Source organism: Alligator sinensis, unplaced genomic scaffold (genome assembly GCF_000455745.1).
Source record: "Alligator sinensis unplaced genomic scaffold, ASM45574v1 scaffold437_1, whole genome shotgun sequence".
In the NCBI taxonomy this organism is placed as follows: domain Eukaryota; kingdom Metazoa; phylum Chordata; order Crocodylia; family Alligatoridae; genus Alligator; species Alligator sinensis.
In genome coordinates, this window is record NW_005842176.1 from 2,049,079 (window position 1) to 2,068,239 (window position 19,161).

The 19,161-nt window shown below is 47.6% G+C and overlaps 1 protein-coding gene across 7 annotated transcripts in view; it reads right to left on the reverse strand.

The window, feature by feature from the left end:
* STX3 (syntaxin 3) overlaps nucleotides 1–15,683 on the reverse strand; it is a 32,282-nt gene extending 16,599 nt beyond the window's left edge. For all 7 annotated transcript variants that reach the window (XM_025206927.1, XM_025206926.1, XM_025206930.1 and 4 more), the window contains exons 1-4: nucleotides 15,319–15,683; nucleotides 1,324–1,404; nucleotides 589–688; nucleotides 310–384 (exon numbers count right to left, since the gene is read on the reverse strand). In XM_025206927.1, the coding sequence (XP_025062712.1) occupies nucleotides 310–384; nucleotides 589–688; nucleotides 1,324–1,404; nucleotides 15,319–15,348 (286 nt within the window). In that variant the 5' untranslated portion in view covers nucleotides 15,349–15,683. The remainder of the gene's footprint in view (nucleotides 1–309; nucleotides 385–588; nucleotides 689–1,323; nucleotides 1,405–15,318) is intronic.
* Nucleotides 15,684–19,161: the final 3,478 nt, after the last annotated feature.

Consider the following 19,161-nt stretch of genomic DNA (forward strand, 5'->3'; position numbering starts at 1 on the left):
TAATAAAGGGGTGGAATGCAAACCACACAAGGAAGGGCCGGGAGAACCAAGTGTGTTTGTTTTGGTAAAAAGGAGATTAAAGGATGACGTGGCAATTTTCAAATATTTGAAAGACTGCCATAAAAAAAAAAAGAGGGTTTTTAAGAAGAGAATGGACAAGCATCTGGCTGTGATGGCTTAGAAATAGCACATCCTGCATTTGTGCAGTGGGGTTGGACCACAGGACCCTCCTAGTTTATTCCACCCCCATGCCTGTTTGAAAGCCGTTAGTACAGAGGATGGGGAGGTGGGGAAGAAACACAGACTTACTTTTAAGCTTGTTTCGGACACTGTTGGCCCTTTTCTTGATCTCTGTCGTGAGCTGCTCCAGGTCATCTTTTGTCTCTGCAGAAATGCAAGCAGAAGAACCCAGTCAGCACAGGGTAAGGGTGCTGGCTGGTAATGCCACCAGAAGAATGTCTTCTGAGACTCCAGGGACAGAGCCCAGCCCCAGCAGGAACAGCCCAGCCCAGCTGGGTAACTCATTTACTCCAGAGTTTCTGGTCAGGCTCAGAAGCAAGGGATGAGCTGGGGCTCTCAAGCACTCACTTTGTTCAGGGATGGGGGCCGACAGGATGATGCTGTAGAGCTTTTTTGCCTCCTCCACATTCTCTGCGATTTTGTCAATGTTTTGTCGGGTTTCTTCAATCTAAACAACAAGGAAAGATTTTATGGATTATGGCATATTCTGCTAGCACCTACAGAGACCAGGACCCTATTGACTGCTCGGGCCTGCACAGATTCATCCTGAAACAGTCCCTGCCTTGAACACCTTACAAGCTAAACCGGCAGTGGGTGGGAGGGAAGGAGGGGAAATTAAGCATCTTATCCAAGGTCCCCCTAAGCCTGGTGATCCATTGGGGCTAAAGATGTTAAAGCACAATGTTTTCTCTAGCCAGCAGCACACACAAGCATGACATGACAAGCATTGTGTCTAACCACCTGTAACACCTCAGCCCACATGACCAGGTACCCATTCACAGCAAAGTTGACTGAAACTTGAATTCAGCCCAAATCTAGTAGCAAGACACCTCAGCTGTGCCAACACATCCTTCCGTACCACATACAGTAGACTGCATATGACCCCACCAGCAGACAAGACTTCCTGCCCCTGAGAACTTCCCTGAGGACTTCCAGGCTGGTGAACTGCAAAGGCAGTTCACCAGCCTGCCTCACTTCTTCCTTTAGAGAGAAAGCCATCACTGAGATGTGCACAGCACTGAACATCAATGAGGAAGAGACAGGTTATAGGGAGGCATCCCCATTGCACAGACCCCTCCTCACCTCTGAGAAGAACTCATCCATGAATGCCGTGTTGTCGATGGCAATTTCCAAATCATCGGTGTCATCGTCTGTATCCTGCTTCTGAAACAGAGGGTGAAAGGCCAGTCAGAGGACCAGGGGACGGCAGGGACTAGTGCTTCCAACCACCACCACCCCACATGCTAACGCTGTGGTTCTCCTTCCACATCCCTGTACAGAGGAGGAACACCTCAACATATCCCCCCACCACATGCAGAAGCCCCTTGCCTATATCAAGATTTCAGTTTCAGCCCCAACATGTGCAGAGACCTGTATCTGTGGATCCTAGGACACAATATCCTCCACCCCCTCCTCCTCCACAGCTTCAGGAAGCAAAGTGTGGAGGTGCTGAGACCCCAGGAGCAGGGTATGACAGAACCACAGGCCATGTCCTGACCTTCGCTGTGCCCCACAGAAGCATGTCAGCTACATCCATGTAAAAGGGAGAAGAAATTGGCCTTCCATGCCTAGCTGCAAGGCTGTTTGCCTTTGGACCCCCAATGGTGACACAGTTAAAGAGCTGATGGCAGACATGTGAAGGATGCAGGAACACAGGGGCCCTCAATCTGGGACCACAAATGGTAATGAATAGGGGTGACCGTAGTCTCCTCTCTGAGCTGCCAAATAAGAAGCAGGATCCCAGGATGGACAAAATCATTTCAGTGGATTACAAAACAAAGGGCCCTCCTGATCAGGGGTGAGGATCTTCCTCCTCCTTCTCCTGCTGTTGCTAACGCAGCTGATCAAGCATCAAAAGCTTTTAAGTGAAGCCAGATGCTAGAATGACCATCCTAAGGACTGCAGCCCTTGGTCTATCCCCAGAACAGGTGCTTCATAAATGCAGCCTGGAAGCTGCTCCCAGCAACATGTACTGGCAATACGCATCAAATCTGACCCAGCAGACACCCGAGTTCAACCTTCACAGCTCACCACCTTGGGCATCTGGACTGAAACAGATGACAAAGGCATCATTCAGACCAGGAGTGGTGATGACTTTTGTACTGTGGCCATCTATTCCCTAAAGGGAGGAAAACCAGCTCCTCTTGCACATGCTACCAACCATCAGAAGGTGTTGGAGAAGGTGCTGGTGTTGGAGACCAGGGTAGAAAACCCATCCCAGGAGGCCCCACCAGGCTTGAGGCCCTGGTGTCCAGACTGCTTTGCAGTCAGTATTGCTGCTGGAAGGGGAAAGTGTCTAAAGACTGAAAAGATGAGGGGGCTAAAAGTGAGTAGGGACGACAGGAGAACTGTTGGGGTAACCAAGAGGAAGACTGTTCAGAGTCTTGACACATGGTCCCTACTTTAAATATTTGGTTGGGAGAATTGGCCTACGTGAACAGGCACAAGTTGGAGTCTTAAGTTTATGCAGCATTTGCTCCCAGGCCCAACCCAGAAGCACAGCCGTACTTCACACCACCACTAACAGGACAACATCAGCTACACAAAGGACCCCCAAAGTGCAGCTCATCCTGTTCCTCCCCTTTCTGAAGCAAGCCCTGGTTAAAAGCTTGGGGGCTTGGCACAATGCCCTGGAACTCACATTCTGGCAGTTTGAGAGAGGCCAAGGAAGCATGCTCTAGGGCAAGGATTGTCCAGAGAGGCTCTGACTCTGCTTCCCTAGCTTTGTATCTCTGTGGACAGGGAGTGCCACCTGCAACAGCCTGGATTCAGATCACAGGTCTACTAAAGTCAGTGAGTTAGTTTGGGCTCAATCCCAGTCTGACTGAGAATCCAGCCCTACCACCCTGATCAGCTAGACACTTTGCATGGGTGTAAATGGCTACACAAGATGCTAGACGCTAATAAACCACAGGGACTGCTGTGCAGCAGTGCATTATGGAAGAGCCTTCCCTGCCTCTGCAAGTCTCCTTAGGTGCACACTTAGCAAAAAACAGCCTGTATGACCTCAGCTGCTGAAGTGGTACGCCAGTGCAGGACATGTCTCATTCAGACAGGACCCACAGCACACAGGGATTGAGGGAGAGGTCAAAGGCAACACTTTGAACAGCACCGAGCAGCAACGAGATGTATAGCAGGCAAGCAAAATATGCTCCACAACAACTGGTCACCATCTGTTCTGCCCAAAACTTAGCAGTAGTCTTCCAAGATGGTCTTATTGTTACAATCCCACCCAGAGGTCCCCAGAGCAGCCATGACTTTGAGGAGGCCTGCCTCTGAATGGAAATCAGCAGACTGCTCATCCGACGGAGATGGTAAAAGGTAGCAATAACTCCCCAAAGGCCCAGCGGGTGTGGATGCGGCACAGAAACGGCAGACATGCAGTCACATGCTTCAGTACAAAGGAGTAGCACTGACACCAACTAAGGGTTCAGATGATTCCCCAAAAGTAACTAGCAGGGTCTATATCTTGCATGGGCTGTGCTGGTAGCCAGCTCACTCTCATCCATGCACTAGTCTCAGCCAAGTGCAGGGATCATGATTTGAGTCTACTGAAGAAACACCCAGGTGAGTATCGTCAGCTTAGTGACAACAGAGGGAGCTGTTTGTGTGTGGACCAGTAGGAACCCTGTGAAAGGAAGCCCTTGGGGACACCCTCTGGGGTGTGTAATGAAGTCAATAGAACATGATGGCACCCAAGCCAGCTGTGGTCTGCAGATGAGTGAAGGCCCCTCCACAGCCCGTTGTATTAAAGACAGCTGACAGCTCCATGGCACTAATGTGGCTGCCTCCTCTCTGCCCTTACCAAAAGACCAGTCAGTGACAGTGGTATCGATCATCTCCTGGTCAACAAACCAACCTAAAGAACTGCAAGACCTCCAGACATAGGCATAATGGCTATAAAGAGTGCTGTGGGTCAGGACTCCAGCAAATAGGATGATGTCAGGGGAGGAAGCTTTCTGAACCCTCATCACAGTCTGTTGCACTAGGGTCATGAAGGTTCCCCTTTGCCTGTCACAGCTCATATGCATAACCAATATGAACACTTCTAATATGCTTAGAAACTATTGGTCAGTGGTCCAAGACAAAGGTCTTGACCAATTCACTTGACCAGGACTTCACCAATTCACAAAATGGGCCACTGTTTGTATCAGACTACTCATTAGCAAGACCTAACTACTTCTATAGCTCTCATCACTGCAATACTAAGCCTCTCAACTGTTAGCAGATTTTACCCTCCCACACTGCCACTGAAAATCAAGTAAACTGATGTTTTACAGAATGGAAACGGAGTCTCAGAAAGAGCCTGTGATGGAGAAGCAATATCTATCCAAGTCTCCTAAGCTTCAGTTTAGTGTCCTGCACTCTATCCAGCTGTGGGTCCCTCAGCAAAGAAACAGAGCCCCTACCCTAACCAGACAGACTGTAAGAAGCTAAAGAGGGACAGAAATGCTCAGGGGGCAGGATGTGCCGAGGAAAGATTGATTGTGGAAAAACTGACAGAGGGCCACATATGTAATCCACACCAACGTAAGGTGGCAATCTGCCCATTTTCCTGTTACCTGGGCCACAGAGGCAGGCAGACAAGCCAGCCACATCTTGGCTAATGCAGCCAGGGGGCACTCAGCTCAGGCAGCAGTAGTGACAGATGTGCAACAATCCAGAAGTTCCCCGGTTCAAATACCACAACTGATGAGGCTTCTCCTACATGGGAGAGTGGCGTTATGTCTGACTTGGCTTCAAAGATAGGAGTATGAGGTGGGTAAAAACCTATCTGAAGGGTCTAATCATCAGGGAAGGAGAAAAACAATCTTTGTGGGCACAAAACAGAGACTAAGGGGATGACATGAAAGAGAGAGGACAGCTGGGCTGAATGGCAGGAAGGATTTCTGATGGGCTGCGAAACAAGTCCCCAAGGGAAATGGTGAAAGCCCTGATGCATTTAAAATTAGACTGGGCCAAGCACTCAGAAACAGAGAGAAGGGCAAAGCCCTGCATGGAAGGACAGTTAAAATATGCCAGAAAGGCTATTTTCCAGCTGTAATTTCTATAAAGGACAGCAGTTTTGGTCACTCATAACCTGGGCCTGGATTGGAGCTGGTGACCTAGGAGGAAGAAACTCTTCTGATCCCCACAGCCATCGGCTCCCTGCAGTGGCCGAGAGGTTTAAAGCAAACCCAGCACCACTACTGCAGGGATCAAAAGCAGGGTAAGCTGGAGAGGCCAGAGCAAGGAGACAGGGAGCGAGTTTCCCCAGCCCAGAGGAGGAGCCCTTTGAAGATCTGTCCAAGAACAGAGATGGCAGGGAGAGTCTGTTCAGACACACCACAGTCTGGGAGGGGGGTGTCAGAGGTTAACTCAGATGAAAGGTCACTCAGCCATCTGCATTCATGAGGAGCCAAGCTAATCTTACATCTGGTCCTGCCCCCCCATCCCCCATGTGCACACAGAGCCAAGGTATTAACAGATTGCAGCCCTGGAGGGGTGGAGCATCCCTGCTCTTGTGTGCAAGGTGTCCACACAGGCAAACCAGTCCCACCCCAGCTCAAGACAGACAGCAGTTCCCCTGAACAACACCCCCATGCCCAGACACATGGCTGTTCCCTCCCCCTCAAATCCCAAAGGGACAGCTACTCCCCTAAAACACACAGAGAGACTCTCCATGTACCCTGCACAAACCCTTGCCATCAGGTTTTTCCAGTCTCCCCCACCCCATCCCCTGGTGTTTAAAGGGCAAGAGAATTTCTGGTCTCAGTTCCAAGCTTTAACTTTTACCCCAACTCCATTCCTCATGCCAGACTCTTGGTTTAAAGTGGTGGGTAAATACCAAGGCACACAAACACACGCCCCCCCCACAGCTGCTGCCCGAGGAAAGCCAGGACAGATGGCTGGCTTCCCTGTCTAATTGCATTACACCCTTCCCAAAGCCCTCTGCAGAGGCAAAGGAGGAGGGGAGGAGGGGGGAAAAATAGCTCCAGCTTTTAGCCTGACACCTTCTTAACAGGAACAGGGAGAGCAGGAGGCAGAGATGACAGGTGGAAGGAGAAGGCAGAGAGGGACAAGTACCCCAGTGTGGGGAAGATTTGCTATGGCCAAGATCATTTTGAAATGTCCTCTCTTCTTATGGAGGGGAGGGATCAGGAGAGGGACAGTCCATATGGAAGCTCCTGCTATTCTGACTACCCCATATGGGACCAGGGCTCAAAAGAGGGCAGGGTGCTGGGAGTTTGGTTTCAGTGATATCTGCACAGCTAGGGCATCACTGGAATAACAGAGGGACTGTAGGTCAGCAGTGAGGGGCACCAGCAGAGCTGCAGGGGTGGCTGGGATGGCAGGGCAGAACTGACGTGATTTTATTATTATTATGAATATATTCCATATTCCAGGTCAAATCAGCCAAATCAGTTCCAAATCGTAACAACTGGACAGAACTCAATCGTTCCAAAAAACCGTATCAATTGAGCAGGCAGAACTCAATCATTCTAAACACCATGTACAGTGCTACAGCCAGCAAGCATCCTCCATCCCAGGCTCTCATCCTGGGACTTCAGATACTCCCAAACCCATTGGCAGGCATCCTCAATGCAGGCCCAAGCCCAGAGATCTTGGGATTCAGATGCCCCCACCAAGACACTTGATCTGAGCCAAAAGGTGGAGAAGTGAGGTGAGTTTATAACAGGTAACCAGGAACACTGGTCAATTCAACAAGACACAGCAGCTCTCATTCCAGTACTGTGTTTCACCTAGACCTGTCCACAGAGAGAGAATATTTAAGCAACCAGGGGGGAAAAAAAAATCAGGCCCATTTGCAGCTACGCAACTCTTGGGCACTGCTCAGGGAAGGTAGCTGTAACCTGGGTTGCTGCTGAAGCAACCATCCCTCCCCCACAACCCACTGCACTCCTAATAGCGGCTGGTCAAAGAGTCACTTTGAAAAGCAGGGGTGGGAAGGGCCCAGACTGAGTCACCATACCAGTTTACAGATGAAACTTCAGACACTATTCAGACTGTCCCCTCCCTTGCTACTCATTAACCCCTCACAGCCTGTCACAACCACATTTGGACCCGATTCTGCATGGGAAACCACACAGTTGACTCTTGTAAATGGGCTGTATTAAGGCAAAGCTAAGAGTACTTGAACAGCAGTGTCCTTACAATATTTAGCCTTATGAGACATTTCAGGGGAGGCTAGGGAGGGCAGCAGGGGTTAGGAAGGGAGGAAAGATGGCTGTAATCCCTAGCTCACAGCACAGGAACAAAGGCACAGAGAAGGTAAGTGACTTGCCCAGGGTCACACAGAGTCTGTGGCAGAAGGAGTTAAATCCCTCCCATGTGGCAGGCTGGCTTCCCGACTACTAGACCATATCTCCTTCAAGCCCCTATTGCAGGGCCAAGGACTCTGACTGCCAGCACCTTGGGGCTAAAAGTATTTTTCTATTTGTTCTGTAAGGAGCCCAGCAGAGAAAGGACATGAAAGTGCCCCTTGAGGAATCCCCTTACATTAAATCCTACCTTGGGGGTAAGAATAACTACCTTCTCATTGTGCCTCCTATGAGTAGCTATAAAGCTATAAAACTAAATGTCATTACCAAGGCAATCAGATAATCTGATGCCATACAAAAGAAGAAGAAATCCCACCACCAACAGAAGGCAAAGTTATATGCTGATTCTGATGACACCCCAGGTTACTGCCCTACCAGGGATGCTAAGTCGCTGAGGCTCACACAGACCCATGCCTTGGCTTTCCCCAAGATCTAACTCTGGGCCAGGTGTTTCCTGAACATTTCCTCAAGAGGAGACAATCCAGAACAAGGGATTTCAGCTGCATCCCAAACTTCAAGCCAAATGCTCAAACTGTTCTGCTGGGACATGCAGAAGGTGTGGGGAGACAAACTCAGCTTTATCCTTTATGAGCTTGTGTGGAAAAGACTTCTCCCTAAGTCCTTTCCTCCTCACTTAACAGAGCATCTGAGAAGGAGCAAGGCAGATGTGCAGGGAAGACTGCTGTGGAGATGCCACTTCAGGGACCATCTCTGCTGGCTGATAACTGTCCAGGGTACTAAGAAGAAAGATGGAGCAAACATCAGCTATTTTGTAGGCTCTTGTAAGGAGCACCATGGAGGGCACCAAGAGAACAGAATTCACAGCATCATCCATGAGGGACACATGGATCTGACTTGCACTGATATTGTACCCCGAACATCAGAATGGAGAGCCACCTACCCAAAGGCAGTAAGGCAGCAGCGGACCACGTTTATCAGTGTTCTTGCCCCACTGAAATCTGCATTTCATCCCATGGTGTTATCCCAGAGATTATCTGCCTCTCCCCTGCTGCCCCCTTACCCCTGTCCCACCCCAAAGGCTGCCTCCCTAGTTTTCTATTTAGCCAAGAGTCTCTATTGTGGGCCAGTCTGGCTGCCTATACATGTGCTTGGGCAGGATGATGTGGGGGGAGAGCGTTTTAATTAGAGCAGTTCCCAGACAGACACTCTAATTAAAATAGCTCACTGTCACATATATTAAGTCCCCACATATTTCAAAATGACTGTGGGATTCTCTCTCTAAAGCTCATTCGATGAGGTTTAGATAAAGCGCCCCCATGGCCATTTTGAAACGCACGCAGGCTTAATACACATGATGGTGAGACGACAATGGAGCATTCAAATTAAATGTGAGCAAGCACATTTATAGGCACCCAATGTGTCTACCTTCTGGCCTAAGCTTGGGCCTGCCTAGGAGACAGAGATGTTCATGCTGAAGCTACATCTAAATTCCCTGGTACAAATCCTCCGTCAACTTCATGCTCCCAAGGAACCAACCCTGTCCCTTTTTGCATTATTTAGAACCGTGTGTGACTAACCCCAATGTCAGGCCCCGTAGGCAATGGCAGCACAGCCCCCCCAACACCTGTCCTTCCTACTTTCCTTTTCCCCCATATCAGTTCTCTGCCTCTTGCTTGTCCTTTCTGTCTAGCCTTGGAAGCCCCAGCTAACACTCCCTTGATGCACCGAGTTATGGGTACCATCAAAAGCACTCTGCCTCCAGCTTGAACATTGGCAGGAGAAGAGAGAAAGAAGCAAGATGCCCTGGACCTTAACCAATACAGGAGTCATAGTTAAAAGCAAACCTCTCAGACCTAATTTGTTCAAACTAATTTGAGCAAAATAAACACTCTTGTGAATGGGATCAGAGCTGCTCATCCATGCACCCTAGGCCCCAGACTGCTAATACTATACAGAAATTTTCCTTCCTTGTAAGATCAAGAGGCCTTTTGGCTTCTAGGAACACTAGATTGAAAAGCGATAGATCTTTCCCAATCTAGCAAGTGGAAACAGTGCTCCTTATGGGCACAGGACTGTTTGTAGCATAGTTAATGAGCCGTTAGGTTCAATAAGGCTATAATTATGTCTTTCAAATGGCTTCCTGCATCATTCAGACTAGAACAGCAGGCATAACTTATGTTGTACAGCATGGAGACAACAAACACAGATGCCCCTGTCCCAACTCCCCACCCGACCTTTTTAATATGGCTGACAGTTATTAGTAGCAACAGGTTGGAGTCCTGGCACTCTGTTGCTCCTGAGCTGCCACTGATGTTATAAGGAGCATCATATGAATAGACAGTAAAACTGTTTCCAGGGGAAATATTGCTAATAGCAGCTACAGCTCTTACCAGGTGTGGCTGCAAACAGATGTTGGCCGTAGCCTGTTAATGGCAGAACTCTTCTCCTTGCTATTAACTATTGTCCATTGGTTCATTGCCCACCCGGAATTCCTTAAAGCATGTGACAGGAGGAGTTCTCTTTGATTGGCTGGAGTCACTGCACTGAAGGGCCTGCAGAGTGAATGGCCTTACAGAACAGAGAAATAAGCCCATGCTGATCATGATGTTAATTTGAAAGTATCAGCTTTCTAATCTTTGCCTACACAGGGAAACTGACCAGGCAAAGCTATTCCAGAATTAACTCTTCTGTCATTTCTGCCGTGGAATATCTCCCCACAAAGATACACCATTCAGGGATGAGAGCCACTCAAATCCAAAATGACAAGCGTGCTTCCAATGCAGAATAAGTATTCTGGAGTAAAATCATGCGGTGCTATCCTGCAATAGCTATGCAGTCCAGAGGTAAATACCTTAGGCAACTCTCAGGGCTGTAACATCATTTTGGAAAGATCCTGAACCTACCAATTTCACAACAGTACCAGGCTGTCACCAAATCTACCTCTATATTGGCTGGTACCATAACACTGAGTATCTCCATAGCCTGGGACATGTGCATCTCTGCACAGGATCCCGAGAAACAGTCAGTTGACTCTGAACTGGTTGTTAGCTCTGTGCTGTCTTCAGGGCACTCAGAAAAATAAAGTTGAACTTTGCTCCAGCTAGAGTTGGCCAAGCATTAACCACAGAATTTGCCTGGCCTGCTCGTTCTGGAGGGAGGCAGAGGAGCCGAGGAGATTGCTGGTGATTAAACTGTGCACTGGAAGACCGCCTGCTGCAATCCACACAGTGATGGACGCAAAGATCTCACTTCTGCCGTTTCCTTTTTTTGCATATAGACTCAGTCATAATTGTTATCACATCTAAACAAGAAAACCCCAACATGTTTACATATCACATGGTTCTGTGGCTTTTCATCGCCTCGTCAGTGCAAGGCCAGGATGAAAACCAAATGCAACTTCCCACTTACGTGGCACTTCTCAGTTTGAAAATAAGACCCCAAGATGTCAGCTGCTAAGGAGCTGGGAAATCCATGGTTTAATGTGAACAAAGGCAAAAAGTGACAATGGTTACATGCCATCAGGGAGCATCACCAAATACAAAATAACCCTAAAAAAGCCATGCTTTTATTCCAATAGGGTTGTCCTTCTCTAGCACCACTTTAGCCGTAACCTACTAAGATTCCTGATACAGGCTAGAATTAGGATCATAGCCAAGGAACAAAGGGCTGTATACAATTTATATTCCGATAAAGTTAGTAGTAGGATTGGAGGGTTGTTGTAGCCATGATAATCTAGGAAATGTTGAGAAGCAAGGGTTTTTTTTGTTTTGTTTTGTTTCCGGGGGGGGGGGGGGGGGGGGGTTTTTTTTTTTTTTTTTTTTCTTACCACCCCCCTTTTCTTTGTTTGTGGGGGGGGGGGGGGGGGGGGTTGCTTTTTTTTTTATTATACCTTCTACCAGACCAACTGTTTAATTGGGAGAGTTGTTAGACAAGCTTTCAGACAAAGTGTCCTTCTTCAGGTCTGGGGAAGAAGAACTAAAGAAGGGTACTTTGTGCCTGGAAGCCTGTCTAACCCCCTCCCCTCCCCCCTTCCAATTAAACAGTTGGTCCAATAAGAGATATCACCACCAAAAAAAAAAAAAAAACCTAAACAACAACAACAAAAAAAACCCTTAGAAAAAATTGTTTTGGCTTGAGTTAAACATTTTGTTGGACCCAGAATCAAAAGTTTAGTTTTGCTGTAGTATAATTAAAACTCCTTCAAAACTGAATACCTTTCAGGGGTCTTTTCTGAAAGAAAAAAAAAAATGTCATTTTGAGTCAAATAATGCAAGCATTTAATTTTTTTATTTTTTTTTAATGCTCAGGTATTTCATTTTGATGTTTTTGGGTGCTTCGCCAACAGAAAAGCTCTGGCAAAACAGACAAATTTGCAAAACTTTTAGGGAGTAGCTGACTGAATTTTTCTCTCCGTCTTGCAAAAAATACAGTTGAAGATTTCCTCCCCAGCTCTTGTTGGGACAGACCTAGGATTGTATCCAAAACTGGTGAAGAGCTTCCCTCCTCACCATCTGCTTTTCATACACTGGTAAGATCACCACATCTGGACAGACTTGGAGTCGTACCTATGCAGAGAACTGTCTAGTAGCGTGTCCCCCCCGTCAGCCAGACCCCTCTTAAGAACACCTCCTTTTGCTTGTCCTCTTGCTCTCACTGCCAGTTTGGGAGTCCAGTCCTCCAAGGAATAAAAATAAAATTAATCCCCTTCTCTCTATTCCAAGCTTTTTATCTCCTCTTCCCCTGGCTGATGGCTTTGTAATCCCGGGTAAATCCTCGTCAATCTTTCCCTCCCCTCCACGCCCCCACTTCTCTCTCAGCCACTGACACAGACAGAAAACTAATCAGCTCTCTGGTGTGGCAGTGAGGGGACAGCACAAAGGACAAAAAAAGGAAGCCAGCCCAGCTTCCTCCTCTCCTGCCGGCTCCCCACAAAAGTAATGGAAAGAGGGATTTCTATTGAAATCTATTGCTTACGTACAGCCCCTAGGAGCAAAGAGCAGAGGGCCCCTGCTCTAGAGCTGCTCATCTGGCCTGGAAAGGAAGGGCCTTTACTTACCAGGGAAGTGGAAGAAGTCAAGAGAGAGATCTAAACTGGAAGATGACTCTCTTTCTTGATCAGGCCAAGACATTTGTGTCTGGGGGGCGGAAACAGGGAGGGGATTAATTGGGCAGGCCAGAAGTGATTTGGTTTCTTGAGGAAGTGTGGGAGCAGATTTCTAATCCAACCTGCTGCTTCCCTGGGAGATGACCCATCTTTAGTGATGGTTCAGCTCTCCCCTCAGGGTCACAGGTCTAAGATGCTCAGGGCTTTCCCCAAAGGGTAGAGGCATCAGCCTGCATGAAGAAGGTTGGGTACTCCCACTCAGGGCCCTGAGGAGCTACCTCCTTTGCTGTGTCTGCCTTCTACCCAAGTCATAAAAGTAGTAACAAGACTTTGCCTCTCCACAGCTCATTCTGGAATACAGCTCTGTACATCATTAGCCCCATTTTATAGATGGGACAACTGAGCCATGGGAGAGAACTGGGTTAGCACCCTTCCCGAGGCTACACAACTAGTCAAGGGCAGACCCCTACGCCCCTGTTCTGACCATAAGGCCACACTTCCTTATGTGCCCAATTCCCAGCCTGCTAGAGGGGTACAACCACCCTGGGTTGAGGCCTTCAGGCGAGGATGTCGCTGCTTCAGGCAATGGGAGTACAAGAGAAAGGGTTTGTTTTTCATGCCCCTTCAACAGGGCACTTTCAAAAATGGGAGATCCCCCTCCACACTGAACACATGCTTTCCACCATTATGTGACTGCGAGATAAATCCTGACTCTTCCAAAAGCGCAGACACTATGACAAGGTGTGCTGCTCTGTGTATGGTACCAATAGCGGGCGATTTCCTCTTCCCTGCCCACAGCTCTGGTCTCCTGCTGTCCCACTTCTTATAAGCAGTACTGATGCCACCTCATACCCACTATCAGTGCAGGGTGCAGTTGGGTGGAAAAGGGGGTCATAAGGGCACCAGCTAACCCAGCAGGATGGAAAGAACAAGCCTGCTAGGCCTTGGATTCTGTGCCTCTGGAAAAAAGTCATTTGATTTTATCTGATATCTATTTTATCTAATGCTTCTGAGCAATTAAGACTACATGAGGTGATCCCAATGCCAATACCAGCATTGACTAACTGACCATCTTACATTAGACATAGCCCCAAGGCATGGCACATAGCACATAAGCGATCCTAAAAGAACCTAGCACTGAGCACAGTTCCTGGGGCCTCACAAGAGATCACACAACAAAGAAGTCGGAGGCCTAGTCCCACAGGGAGCTGCCAAGCTGCTCTGCCATAACAATGCAGCATACACACCTCCCCAGGGAGCACATGAGTGACCCTACAATAACACTGCACCAAGCATGGTCCTAGGAACTCTTGTGAGAGCAAGAAAGCAAGTGCTTAACCCAAAGGAAGGAGCTGCATGCAACCTTACAACAACAGCACACCATGTGCAGCCCCCAAGGACGCGATGTGCTGCTCAGAGTCAGGGACTTTCAGCAGATCTTCTCTTCCCTAACAGCCTGTGGCTGTTCTCTTTACTCCTGCCCAAAGAAATACTTTCCCATAGTGACGTACGGGGCCTTTATGACCCACGGATGGCACTGGAGTGGCACACAGGGGCTGTAGCATTGCTCCAAGGAAGTGGCTGCAATAACCCACTAATAACAAGGCTCTGGAGATCCTGAGCGACTCAACCATAACAGTACAGCACGCACAGCTAGAGGGGGGCTGTCAAGCACTGCTCCACCCCCTGCCAAACACTTAAAAAACCAAAGCAGGTAACTCTAGAGCACCAAAGCTATCCTCCCCAAATTAAGCCATCCTAGGTTGCCCCAGTAGCCAAGTGTGATGTGGAGGGTGGGGTAGGATGGGCTGCGAGGGGGGTGGGGGATGTCCAATGCAGTAGCAGAGGAGCACTCAGCTTTTGGGCAGGGTGTGCTGTTCGGACAAGGTCTGGCTGTGGGTATAAACGTTAACGGACCATCTGAGCAGTAAGAGGAACAGCATCCAAAGAGGAAAAGAAAAGGAGGAAGTTGTTGAATTGACTCATTCCAGCTTGAGACTGCTGCGAGCAGAGGGTGGCGGGGGCAAGGGTGGCGAGATGGTGCCAGTGTCAAGCTCTCCTCAGCCCAACCCCTTCCCCCGACTGTCCCAGGACCCTTCCCCTCCAAGCCACACTTGTCTGTGGGTCCCCACTCTCAGCTCAGCCCCTCCCATCCTTATCCCTTTTTTGCTCCCAGGGTGCCAACCCCCCTCTCTCTCCCCCACCCCCCCTTACATATTGCTCCCTCGTGACTGAGCCACCTCATCTAGAAATTCCTGGAGCAAGATACAGAAGGGGCATTCCCCCTTCCCCCTGCCACATATTCCGAGGGGAGGGGGCAGGGCTGATCCCCAGCTTGTCACACAAATCCCAGCACTCAGACTGTCCTCCAATCTCTTTTGCTGAGACCCTCTCTCTCTCAAGCAAGGCAAGCTGTGGAGTTGGGAATAGAGAAATACTGGGGGAGAAAAAGTAAATGCAATTGTTTCAACACTTCTCCCAGCATTTAAAGCTATCACTGTGGCACCCAAGTCCCCTGACCCACTAAGTGCTATATGAGAGCTAGGTATTACACTATCATCAACACGGGACCACCACTCCCCAGTAACACTGAGCACCCCAAAGCCAGAGGAATCAGCCCTCTCTGCCCCTTTCTCCTGCCCCACCTCTCCCTTGTGTGGCTCATGCCAAGCAGAGCCAAGGGGCACTCACGGCTTTCAGCTGCTCCAGCCGGTCCTTCATGCTGCCCAGGTGAGCAGCCGCTTCTCCCAGTAAGCAAAGGGCTCACAGGTGAGCTCCCCAGAGGGAAGCTTTTTCCAGGAAGTCTCAGCCCAGGCCCTGTCCCTGCAGATGTCAAAGGTAGATGAGCTTTCTTTTTTTCTCTTCCTTCCTTCCCTCACTAGGAGGAGTGTTTGAGTCTTGTTAGACTACATTTAAAAAAAAAATCCCACCCCCACCAACACACATGTGCTGCTGTTATTTTTGCCCCCCAACACGCTCAATCTAAGTCTGTGTGTGTGTGCCTGATCCTCCTGCTCTGAGCTAGCCCCAGCTGCTAATCCACAATGACATACACAGGGAGAGAAAGGAGGAGGGATAGAAAAAGACTCAGAGGGAAGGGGAGGAGACAGACAAGAACCACCCACTTTACCTGTGCAAGGGAATCAGCTTCACCAAAACCTCTTAAAGGGACACAGGTCAGGCCAAAGGAGGGAACTCAGAAGAGCTATCCAATCTACTGTCAGAATCAAAATGCTCCAAGAAAGTATTCTTCTATTTTGTGCATTTTTTAAAAATCAAATGAGGTTTGGTTTGTTTTTTTTCCTAGCTGGCTGATCTGTAGCCTCTGGCCCCACCCTAGCCAGATTAGTGTGAGAAATGTGAGGAAACTGAGGCTTGTTGGTTGTAGCTGTTGGTCTAAGGGCACAGGCAGACAAGGTTCTTTGGGTAAATGTGATATCTTTTATTAAACCGACCAAATAGTTGGAAAAATTGTTCTTTGCCAGCTTTTGGGCACAAACACCCTTCTGCAGGCATAAGGAGAGTCTGCTGGTGTTATGTGTTGTCTAAGGTAGAACAGAAGCCATTATGCAAAATGCAGGTCTGTGAAAATGCAAATGTGTGGCAGTAGGATCAGAGGAAAACTGAGGCAGAAACTGCCTGTGTTCCCAGCAGGCTTGTCTGTTTCTAAGGAGGGAAAGGCACAGATTCAAATTCCTTCTAATTTCACCATTTTAGGGAAAACCCAGGGTCCTGATTCTGCAGTGGGTTTCATGCAATCAAACTGCTATGCCCAAGCACAGAATTCCCCCTGCCTTCTTCCAGGATCTGCCTTCTCAGAGCTCATCATATGATCAGGGCCTGGGTGGTTTGTGGGGACACAGGTCCAAGCAGGGTCAGGGGAGGTAGAGAGGACAGACAGTTAGAGTATTAGCAGTTTATGATTTTTTAACCTGGAAGCATCCAGAGAAGGTCAGATTCTGAAGGGGGCCCCTCCAGGTGAATGACACATGAAAATAAACTGACCTTGATATCACCCTTGCTGCCTAACTATGGGCTTTACTGGCCCTAAGAACCAAAAGGGTTGCAAAATTGTGTACTTACATCCAGCATGGTTGGCTCACTCGTGAGAATGACATGTGGCAACCCAGGGATTCAGTTCTCTGTCTCTGCCACAGACTTCCTCTGTGACCTTGGGCAAGTCACTTAAGCCCTGATCATCAAAGAGCGTCAAAGGCACCTGATTTCCAATGCTTTCAGAGGGGTTGAGGTACCTAAATAGGAGATAAGTGCCTACACTCATGTGCAGAGCTTTGTCTTAGCTACTCTGTGCCTCAGTTTCCTGTGTTTATAAGGGAAATAATAGCACTGTCCTAGCTCACAAGGATGTTAGGAGGATAGAACCACATAATAGTATTAAGGGGCAAGAAGGAGGCTCATGGGTTATTTAGTCCAACCCCATTTGGTAATGACTGCAGCACTCAGAGGCTGTAGTGATGGGGGCAATGTAAGTACTTTAGTAAAGAAATATGATACAGTCCTCCTGTCTCAAGTATACCCACTTCCTTGCTATGCGGGGGCTGGTGTAGGGCAGTCTGTAGTTTTCCCATATAGTACCTACCCCAAAGAGTTTCTTCTTAGTGCCCATGTCTTCTGTATGGCAGTGACAATATACAGAGCAAGGGGAGACTTCCCTGTCCTTGACTTGATTTTGATTTTCTTCAAATCCATTTAGTTCCAGAACATGGGAGGAAAACTCTAGATATCATGAGTTTGGTGCCTGTGCCTCATCAGTTAAATGCTGAGAAGAATCCCACTCCACACTTCAGAGTCCGCCTACGAAAACAGGGAAGATAAAGACTTGCTACTCATGTAATTTCAAAGATAATATACAAGCATAAACATACCTTCTGTTCATTTGGAGTGGGTGGACAGACTGCCAACAACCAGCTTTGATGACAAAAATAACTTATCTGCAACAAAATAAGGAAACAGATACTAAAAGTAGGTATCATGTGCATGTAGTATAATGATTATGAAGTAACAGTGACCGTAAATCATGTCATTACTGAAAAATGTTAGTTAGACAATGGCAAATTAGAAAAAAAATCAAGTAATGATTGGAGCTGGGTGATTGATTTATTTTTCAGTTTGGTGGACCCTAAAGGGAAAAGTTTTGGGATTTTTGCCAAAATGACATACCTCCCAAGAAAAGCCTGTCTTAGACCTAACTGAAGTGAAACATTTCACCTTCCTTTGGGAATTTTTATTTTTTATTTTTGCTAGTTTATTTTAAAATTTTAATTTAGCTAAGTTGATTCAGGAAATATCATTTCAAAATGAAAACTAAACCTGGGTTATTTAGAGAAAATGTTATAAAGAAATATTTTGACTTTTCTAAATTTTTCAAAATATATTTTTGGCCAAGAGTCATCATTTTAAAACTGCATTCACAGATAGTTTCAGTCCCTCCAAAACTGCTTTTTCTGACAAATGAACTTTTTGAGCAAAATTTTGAAGTTGCTGCAGATGCTTCCTCAACCTGACAAAGGGTATTTGTGTCCTAAAGCTTGCAAAGAAGATTTTTTTCCAACTAGTTGAGTTGGTCTAATAAAAGATATCAGATTTACCAAAGAGCCTTGTCTGCCTATGTCCTTACACCAACATGGCTACAACCTATACCCCTGAAATCTGAATAGTGTTGCTTTTCTGATGGAATAGTCTTTAGCAGAACAACCTTCCAAGCATTTCATGTGGGTTCCAGGCTTGATCAGGGAATGTGAGGGGCCTTCTTATGAGTATCTGTAAAACCCTGCACCCTGGCTAGGCCATCAGTGACTGGCAACTCTGCATTTTAATGTGTGAGTCTTTACTGCTTTTGCTAAAAGACTCAAATCTATTAGAAATGGCTGTAGGAGAATCATCATGTTAGTAGTTACAGCTCTGTAGGATCCTAAACCCCTCGTGTGTCCCAGCCACCACTAGAGGGAGACACACCACTATTCTAAGTAGAAGTGGATTAAATGAAATAAATGAAACTCCAGGCCAGTGATTCTCAACTCAGGGTGCTGCAGGATCCTTTTAAAGGTATGGCAGGATGGTGTACAATTTAGCACTGTTAGCTGTGCAGACACCTACAAATGATTCACAAGATAAACCCAGATATTTCAAACAGGAATCCATAGTGTCAAAAAACATTCTGACCTGTTGTGGTCTTCCTGAGTTTTTTTGGAACAGAACAATTGTTCTGTTATTTTTCTGAAGTCATACAATGAGTGAAGAGTAAGAGCTGGCATTTTTCAAGGGGTGCTTTGAGTCTAATGAGGGGTTTCTTCAAACTAAAAAGGTTGAGAACCACTGTTCTAGGCCATAGCAAGTAAAGGGTCATCATATTCCCTTAGGAATTGCCCGATCTTTTGGTCCCTTGGGGCAGATGAGCGGTGTGGGGTAGGTTCATGGGCTGGATCCAGTCCATGGGCCCGATCTGGTGCACTCAGGGCTGGAACCCTATCCAGTTTATGCCAGATGGGGCCTGGTCCCATGTGTCACATTGCA